The 9,850-nt window shown below is 42.1% G+C and overlaps 1 protein-coding gene across 2 annotated transcripts in view; it reads right to left on the bottom strand.

Moving 5' to 3' along the window:
• Positions 1-9,850, bottom strand: part of LOC111154758 (leucine zipper and CTNNBIP1 domain containing) — an 11,667-nt gene extending 1,817 nt beyond the window's left edge. The window contains exons 1-5 of one of the 2 annotated variants that reach the window (XM_022514650.1): positions 9,819-9,850; positions 9,034-9,194; positions 4,617-4,725; positions 3,508-3,643; positions 1,773-1,871 (exon numbers count right to left, since the gene is read on the bottom strand). In XM_022514650.1, coding sequence (XP_022370358.1) covers positions 1,773-1,871; positions 3,508-3,643; positions 4,617-4,717 — 336 coding nt within the window. In that variant the 5' untranslated portion in view covers positions 4,718-4,725; positions 9,034-9,194; positions 9,819-9,850. Of the gene's footprint in view, positions 1-1,772; positions 1,872-3,507; positions 3,644-4,616; positions 4,726-9,033; positions 9,571-9,818 lie in introns of those variants that run through there. The other variant, XM_022514649.1, reaches the window with a different exon arrangement.

The raw sequence follows: 9,850 nt of genomic DNA, 5'->3' as shown, positions 1-9,850 counted from the left end.
ACAGACAGAGACCCCAAGTAGGCAGAGAGGCAGGCAGAGAGAGAGGAAGGGAAGCAGGCTCACTGCTGAGCAGGGAGCCCAATGTGGGGCTCGATCCCAGGACCCTGGGATCATGACCTGAGCCGAAGGCAGAGGCTTTAACCCACTAAGCCACCCAGGCGCCCCCTTTTTTTTTAAGTTTTAAAGATTTACTAATTTTAGGTGGGGAGGGAGCCCTGCATCTGGCTCCCTGCTCAGCAGGAAGCCTGTCTTCCCTCTCCCACTCCCCCTGTTCTTATTTCCCTCTCTTGCTGTCTCTGTCAAATAAATAAATAAAATACTCTTTATTTATTTATAATATAGATATAAATGTAATATATATAAATATAAATATAATATATATAAAATATAAAATATTTATTTATTTTAAATATTTTATTTCTTTGACAGAGAGAGATACAGCGAGAGAAGGAACACAAGCAGGGGAGTGGGAGAGGGAGAGGCAGGCTTTCTCTTAGTGGGGAGCCTGACGTAGGTCTTCATCCCTGGTCCCTGGGATCATGACCTGAGCAGAAGGCAGACGCTCAATAACTGAGCCACCCAGGCGCCCCTAAAGTCTTAAAAAAAAAAAAAAAAAAAGCTTCCCAAGGTCACCTACCTTCACAGTAGAGCAGCAATACCAATCCTGCCAGTCTGACCTATGTTCGTGCTCTAACCACTATGCTACTGAATTACCAGTGGTTGCAAACAACTTGTTAATGTCTTAATTATATTCAAGTCTATAAACAGACTTTCTCAAGTACCAGGTTTATAGAGATGTTTGAAATTTTTAGATAACAAAGGCCACGTACACAGAGAGCAATATTGCTAATGGATTCTTGCTGGAATTTCAATTCAGGGATCCAAGTGCATGGTAAAACCTTGAAGGTGGGGTCCAGGTAGAAGCAGTTAGTAGCACTTTTAACTGTCATATGCTTTTTAAACCTCCATATTGGTTACCAATAATAATTGCTCTAAAGACTAATTCTGTCAGAAAACTATGCGTTGTGGCTCTAAAATCAACTGATCAGGGGCCCCTGCATGGCAAAGTCAGTTAAAGGCCTGACTCTTGGTTTTGGCTCAGGTCATGATCTCAGGCGTGTGAGGTTAAGCCCTGCATTGGGCTCCAAGCTCAGGGAGGAGTCTGCTAAGGTTTCTCTCTCCCTCTCCCCCTTCCCACATTCTCTCTCTCTAAAATAAATAAATAAATATTAAAAAAAAAATCGGGGGCACCTGGGTGTCTCAGTCCATTAGGCATCTGCCTTTGGCTCAGGTCATGATCCCAGGGTCCTGGGATCGAACCCTGCATCAGGCTCCCTGCTCAGTGGGGAGTCTGCTTCTCCCTCTCTCTCCCCCTGCTTCTACTCTCTCTTTCAAATAAATAAATAAAATCTTAAAAAAAAAAATCAACCAATCAATTTTTTTCTAACAGACTATTTTTTTCAGAACAGTTTTAGGTTCACAGTAAATTGTGTGAAAGGTACAAAGATTTCCCGTACACCCCTCACATCTGCTCAGGCATAGCCTCCCCATCATAAACATGCCCCATCAGAGTGGCTCATTTGTTACAACAGCTGAACCTATGCTGACACATCATAATCCCCCACTTCCATAGTGTACACTTTAGGGTTTACTCGTGGTGGTGTTACACATTCTCAACTGACTGATTTTTAAATTTCAGAATAACATAATGAAATTCTGGAGCTGAGAAAACAAATACACCCAGCAATTAAATCAAATTGAAGAAACTTTACCTCTGCTAACCTTGTCCGAAGCTGACCTGGTTGTTTCTTTGCAAATAACCTGATGACCTCTGGGGTTTTAAAGGCCTGGCTGATAGCTGCCTGGATAGCCTAGAATACAGAAAGGTAAAAACTGAACAAAATAGTCCAATGAATTAAATATTACAATAATTGATTGGCAAGTCCTCAAGTATAAATAGGTCTTCCTTGTTCATCAAGTAGTGTTATAATTTTAGTTTCCACAAAAGCAAAAATGAACTAAAAAGCTGCACAGCAAAGGAAACAGTCAATAAAACCAAAGGGCAGCCTGCAGAATGGAAGAAGGTATTTGCAAACGATGTATCTGATTAGGGTTAGGATCCAAAATCTACAAGGAACTTAACAAATTCAACACCCAAAAAAACATGCAACCCATTTAAGAAATGGGCAGAAGACATGAACAGACACTATTTCAAAGAAGACACCTAGATGGCTGACAGACACGTGAAAAGATGCTCACCATCACTCGTCATCAGGGAAGCGCCAATCAAGACCCTGATGATACCATCTCACACCTGTCAGAATGGCTAGATTTTTTTTTTTTTAAGATTTTATTTATTTATTTAACAGAAAGCAAGAGAGAGCGAGAGAGGGAACACAAGCAGGGGGAATGGGAGAGGGAGAAGTAGGCTCTCTGCTTAGCAGGGAGCCTGACAAGGGGCTCAGTCCCAGGACCCCAGGATCATGACCTGAGCCGAAGGCAGAGGCAGAGAACTAATGACTGAACCACCCAGGAGCCTCAGAATGGCTAAAATTAACAACACAAGAAACAGCAGATGTTGGCAAGGATGTGGAGAAAGGGGAACTCTCTTGTACTGTGGGAATGCAAACTGGTGCAGCCACTTGAGAGAACAGTATGGAGGTTCCTCAAAATATTAAAAATAGAACTAGAATACGATCCGGCAATTGTACTACTAGGTATTTACCCAAAGGACACAAAAATACAGATTTCAAGAGATACATGCACCCCGATGTTTATAGCAGCATTATTAGCAACAATAGCCAGACTATGGAGAGAGCCCAAATATCCAACAACTGATGAATGGAAAAAAGGGATGTGTGTGTGTGTGTGTGTGTGTGTGTGTGTGTGTGTGTATAACACAGAATATTACTCAGTCATCAAAAAGAATGAAATCTTAAAATTTGTAACAATGTGGATGGAGCTAGAGTGTATTATGCTAAATGAAATAAGTCAGTCAGAGAAAGACAAATACCACAGGATCTCACTCATATATGGAATTTAAGAAACAAAACAGAGGAACATATGGGAAGGGGGAAATAAGGAAAGAGGCAAACGAGCCAGAAGAGATTCCTAATGATAAATGGGAGGGAGGCGGGTGGCGGGCGAGCTAGATGAGTGATGGGTGTTAAGGAGGGCACATGTTGGGATGAACACTGGGTATTATACATAAGTGATGAATCACTGAATTCTGAATTCTACTCCAGAAACCAACATCACACTGTACGTTAACTACCTAAAATGTAAATTAAAAAAAAAAATTAGTTTCCTTTTGCTATTTCTGTGCATGTCACTGGAGCCAAATACATAACTAAATGAAGATCTGGAAGCTTATGCTGCTCTACCTGTACGCAGACACTCAGCACTCATCTAGAAGTCAAACCCCCAGAGCTTTTTTCTATTTTAAACATACTTACTAAAAAAGAGAGAAAACCACCTGTGTCACCATTGTAAGTAAATTATGCTTACCAGCTGCATTCCACTTAGCTCATCGACCAGAGTCATATTTCCAGACATGATTTTCTTCAGGGAATCATTAAATTCACTTAGCTGCTCCAGAGTTTCCTTTTTGGTTTCTTCATACTCGTCTGTATCGAGTTCCTCTCTGAAGTGCAGTGAACATAACAGAGCAAAGCACAGAGTTCCAAGTGAAAAAAGCAATCTTAATATTTGTACCCCAAGACTTCAGCTACATATTTACAAAAAATATGTTGCGGGGACAAGGCTGAAAGGAAATGACAAAATGCTAATAACAGATGGGTTCAGATGTTGGTAATATGGGCGTTTTCCTGCAATGTGGTTAACTTTGATAATTAAACATTTTTCTTTTACCAAAACGAGGCACACTCAACAAACCACATAACAACTTCCTTTTAAGCCGTCTATGAATCAACGCGTAAGCCTGGGCAAGACATTTAACACAGCCAAGCCTCAGTTTCTTGATCTATAAGCCACAGACGATACAGTACCTACCTTATAGGGCTGCTATGAGCATTACATGAACTATAGGAAGTCCGTGACAAACAACAGGTACTTGACAAAATAGTGGGTACTTTTATCCCCATCCTTAGTGGCAGGTAAAATTTTGTGCATCGTGAAATACAACAGCAATGAGTGAAGATTACCTGTCACCTGAGGAAGAGGCTATTTTTTTTTATTATGATCAGTTAGCCAAGAGGCTATTTTTATTCACTAAGTGAACAAGCCATTTATTAAACATTTACTACAAATGATGGCAGCTACCATTTCTTGAGCACCTATTCTGGGCCAAGCATCATTTTGGCCTCTTCATTTGAAATACCTCCAACCACCTCTCAAAGGTGTTGAAAAAGGCCATGAATAGTTTTGGTCCTTTGAACAGTTAAGGTTGAAAATACACTAGAAGGTCAAGTATATACCAGGCAGGACCACTTTAAATACTAAAGAGAGACAAGATAGGTGCTGCTATTTCTACTTCAAAGCACTGTGAAGAACACGGCAGGGAAAACCAAAATCACACATGGGCCTGCACCCACCGCCGAGAATCTGGCCGAGAAAAAGCCACCGGACAGCAGAGCAGCGTTCGGTTAGACAATTACCTGCACTCCTCCAGATCTTGTAATTGCTGCATTAGTCTATCCAACTGTTCTTCTAGATTCTGCTTTAATTTGCTTGTCTCTGTCTTTCCTCTGGAAGCCATTTCGATCTCTAAGTAGAACAATAAGCCCACATATGGTGTGTATTTGGTTATTTGAAATGATTCAACATACTAGTACAATTTAAAATGGGCTATACTCTTTCTGAGCTACAGGTGTGGGAAAGACAGTTGTGCAAAGAGAATTTCATTTTACATATAAAAGTTTAACTAATACACTAGTAACATCCCACAAAAATGCCCGGCAGGCTTCCTAACTGACTTGACAAGTTAAGTAGAAATCTTCACTAGTGGGGCACCTGGGTGGCTCAGCGGGTTAAGCAGCTGCCTTCAGCTCAGGTTATGATCCCAGGGTCCTGGCATTGAGCCCCTTATTGGGCTCCTTGCTCAGCTGGGAGCCTGCTTCTGCCTCTCCCTCTGCCTCAGCCTGCTGCTCCCCTGGCTCGTGTTCTTGCGCTCTCTCTCAAAGAAACAAATAAATCTTAAAAAATAAATAAATCTTAAAAAAAAAAAGAAATCTTCACTATTGGTCTATCTTACTTTAAACAAATCTGATAACTGAAAACACAGTTTTATAAAGAAATAGATAAGGTGTGACTTTGTGTTACAAGAAGCTTTATTATAACACTCTTTTTTATTCTTACCTATTACTCTCCAGGACTCAGAACACTCCTAGCCTTACCGTATTGGTCTCATGTGCATTTACCTTATGGGCATTAACAAGTTTGATATGATTTCTTCTTTGGAAATCTGCCCATGTTCTACTGGATTATCTTTCCCTTACTGATTTATAGGAGTACAAAGCCTTTGTAGTTACATTGCAAATATTATCTCGTCTCTTAAATTTCACTGTTTTTGTCATGACAAATTATTATTATTATTTTTTTTTTTTTTTAAGATTTTATTTATTTATTTATTTGACAGACAGAGATCACAAGTAGGCAGAGAGGCAGGCAGAGAGAGAGGAGGAAGCAGGCTCCCTGCCGAGTAGAGAGCCCGATGCGGGGCTCGATCCCAGGACCCTGGGATCATGACCTGAGCCGAAGGCAGAGGCTTTAACCCACTGAGCCACCCAGGTGCCCCGACAAATTATTATTTTTTAAAATATTTTATTTATTTGCGAAAGAGAATAAGAAAGCACAGGCAGAGGGAGGAGAAGCAGGCTCCCCACTGAGCAGAGAGCCCGATGCAGGGCTCCTCCCAGGACCCTGGGATCACAACCTGAGCTGAAGGCAGACACTTAACCTACTGAGCCACCTAGGTGCCCCACAATAAATTATTTTAGTGGCCAAATCTATCTTCTCCTTTAAGGCTTCTTAGTTTTATGTCCCATGAAGGCAGCCCTAACCATCTCAAGATTTAAAAATATATATATACTGTACCTAAGAGTTACATAGATTTTTCTTTTTTTACATTCAGCTCTTTAAGCCACTTGCAACTTTTGTTAATGCTGTAAAATAGGAGTCTAACTTTTATTTTCTTTCAAATGGGGAGCCAGTTACCCCAACACCGTTTACTAGTCAGTACTTATACCACTTTCATTGGTTGGTTGTTTGTTTTAAGCAAGCTCCACATCCAGCATGGGGCCTGACGCAGGGCTTGAACAAACGACCACGGTATCGAGACCTGAGCTGGGATTAAAGTTGGATGCTTCACCAACTGAGCCAACATGGTGCCCCTACGCTACTTTTTATATAGACTCAATAGAAACAGAGTCAAGTCGGTTTCACTGACGATGTTCTGGTCCTAAGACAATACCTTGCTATTGTAACTGTTAGCAGTCGAGCTGGTGTACATTGGTAACTGATAAGAAGTTGCCTTTATTACTGCAGAATTTTCCCTCCAATAACTCTTGGCTATTCCTATGCATTTTCTCTTCTGGATGAACTAAAGATTCAACTTGTGAAGTCCCCTTAAAAATGCAACAGAAATTTTGATAAGGATTATGTTAAAATTAAAAACTAATAAGAAAAGATCTATATCCTTGTAATTTGAATCTTCCTATTAAGCAATATATCATTCCATTTATCTCAGCTTTCTTTCATGATCGTTAATTTAAAAAGTATTGTTTTATTCCAAAGGTCTTGAATATTGGCTATTCTTTTTGTTTTGTTTTAGCATTTTATTTTTTTAATTTTATTTTTTCGGTGTTCCAAGATTCATTGCTTATGCACCACAACCAGTGCTCCAGGCAATACGTGCCCTCCTTAATACCCACCACCAGGCTCATCCAAACCCCCACCCCCTTCCCCAAATTTTGGCTATTCTAATACATTTTGTATTTTTTAGTTAATACTCGGAAAACACTTTTTGCTATTAAAATTTCTGATTATTGTGGGTCACCCCGCTAGCTCAGTTGGTGGAGCATGCGACTCTTGATCTCGGGGTTGTGAGTTCCAGCCCCACATTGGGCGTAAAGTTTACTTAAAAACAAAGATTTCTAATTATTGCTAGTGTAGAGGAAAGTTACTGCTTTCGGTGTGTTGATAATGTACACATTTACCTTAACATTCATAGCATTTAAGTTTTTCCATTTATAAAAATTAAACTTACATTCCTTTCAGGAAACACATTTTGCTTAATATTAGATATAAACATTCATTAAAACCTAAATCCTGGGGCGCCTGCTGGCTCAGTCAGTGGAGTGTACAACTCTTGATCTTAGGATCACAAGTTCCAGCTCCAGGTTGGGTGTAGAGATTACTTAAATAAAAATAGTAAAAACCAAACCAAAATAAAACAAACAAACAAAAAACCCTAAATCCTTGGGTAACTTATTAAAGCATTTAACATTTTCCTATTATTATCATTTATTCCTATGATTATTCCTATTATTATCTTATTATCATCATTAGCAGATGATCTGGTATGTGAACTTCAATGACGGGGATTCCTTACATTACACTCAAAATAGAATATAATCAATGAAAATCTATTCTTACTACTTTATCTTTTAAAATTGGCTTATTGGGGCACCTGGGTAACTCAGGCGTTAAGCGGCTGCTTTCAGCTCAGGTCATAATCCCAGGGTTCTGGGATCGAGCCCCACATTGGGCTCCCTGCTCAGTGGGAAGCCGGCTTCTCCCTCTCCCACTCCCACTGCTTGTGCTCCCTCTCTTGCTGTGTCTCGTTCTGTCAAATAAATAAAAATCTTAAAAAAATAAAAATAAAATAAAATAAAATTGGCTTATCTACAATGATTAAAGATATGTAAATATAAATGAGCTACATTATAGCCAGAAGTGTAATTTCACGTATAATAGGTTAGCCAGAAGTGTAATTTATTGCACATAATTTATTATAGCTATGCTTCATATATAATTCTTCCTGGGAAACATACATTAAACTTTATTTCATAGTTGTTGAATTTTCCAGTAAAAGTAAAGCCAAACCTATTTTTCAGGCTCAATTTCCTACAGTCTAACCACACTGAAGTACTTGCTGTCTCAATTTTAGTGTATATGCTGCTGAAGCAAGCACTACTTGCTGTTTCAAAACGTGCCACACATTTTTACCTTCTCTTTTGAGCCATTTTTTTTTCTGCCTATCAAGCCAAGGTAATCCATTCTTCAAGGTCTAGCTCAAGGTTCAGCTTCCTTTCTTGGTTCCTTCCCAATCACTAAATTGTTATTTTTGAGTAGGGGTTTTACTTTTTATTTTTTTATAGGTTTTATTTATTGAGTTAGAGGGATCGCAGGAGCTGGGAGGCAGGGAAAGGGAGAAGTAGGCTCCCCACTGAGCAGTGAGCCACACAGGGCTTGATCCCAGGACCCCAGGATCATGACCTGAGCCAAAGAAGATGCTTAACTGACTGAGCCACCCAGATGCCCCCACTTCTTCTTTATACCTCAGCATCCAGCATAATGCTGGACAGACAGAAAGTACTGGAAAAATAAGTGGTATATGAATAATGAGAGGCGACTGCTTCTTCCACGACATTTCACATCTTATTCTCCATTCAGTACTTATTTCCGCCTTAACTTATATGTGATTTCATTACAGCACATTGTTTACTGGTCTGTCTTTCTCTCCGGTCTATAAACTCTGGCAGAGGAGTCTGATGTCTCCTTTTAGCATACTCAGCCCTAAAAGGAGAATAGATACTCAGTAACCGGATACAGCGTATAAAGGCACCAGATATCTTAAGGAGATGAAACTACTTTACATAAATTTCAGAGAAGATGGGGGCCCTCTGAAAGCCTTAACCTGGTGCCGCCCGTTATTTGAAATTTATCCCAGAAAGATTAACTCGCTGGCACCACCTAGTCTCCGACAAAGGCGGTGCAGCTTTCCCAGAAACTGCCGAAACAGCCTTCAAAACCGGCCACCTGGAGCGGAAGAGGTGCTCCCTTCATGCCCACCTTGTCTCTCAGGACTTCGAACTCTGCACACTGCTGGCCGGTCCCAAAGTGCCGAAGCCTCCCGCTGCTGAAGTTCTGAGTGTCATACACTTGAGGAAAGCGAAATGGTTCATCAGGACCACGAGAGGCTCAGAGTGCAAACCCCTTGGAGGAGGAGCTGGCTGGGAAACGGAGCCATGAACAAGTAGTTTCATTTACTTTCCAGAGACTAGCCTACAGCAGTCCCGATAACTCCCCCCGAGCAGCGTGCGTGCGACAAGCACCCTTCTCTTTCTAGGAAGACACCATGGGGGATGGCGGAGGGGGGCGAGGAGGGACGGACGCCGTTTTCTCTCTCGAGGGCACCTCGGGCAGGGCATCCTTGCGGAGGTGTCCCCTAGCGAGGCTGCGGGGGCTCCCGAGGAAAACCCTGCACCTCCACGTGTCCGCAGCGCGGCTGTCAAAGCCAGAAGCCCGGGTAAGAAGAGGGCGGAGAGCACACGTTTTCCCGGCTGGACGTGAGCAGCTACGGACCTCAACCATCGGGACGCGACACCGAGCAGCTCCGGCCACCACCCCAAACCCTGTGTCCATGGCGGAACTTGGAGCTCCGGCACCTGGGTCCTGCGGCGGCCGCGCTCGACTAGGCCCCGGCTGCCACCAGAGGTCGCCATGAACCCCCGCCCCCGAAACTCTTGCGGACCTCCCAGACCCGAACCCGGACAACCCCCTTGGGCCCTCAGGGTCCCCCCTCCGCCTGCGCCACCGCCTTGGTCCCAGAGATCGGGGCCAGGGGCCCCGCCTACCTGAGGGTCCTGGCCCGGCGGACGCTCACAGT

Source organism: Enhydra lutris, unplaced genomic scaffold (genome assembly GCF_002288905.1).
Source record: "Enhydra lutris kenyoni isolate GAN:26980312 unplaced genomic scaffold, ASM228890v2 scaffoldscaffold38, whole genome shotgun sequence".
Lineage (NCBI taxonomy): Eukaryota > Metazoa > Chordata > Mammalia > Carnivora > Mustelidae > Enhydra > Enhydra lutris.
Note: the sequence above shows the minus strand (reverse complement) of the source record. Positions and strands in the feature narration are given on the sequence as shown.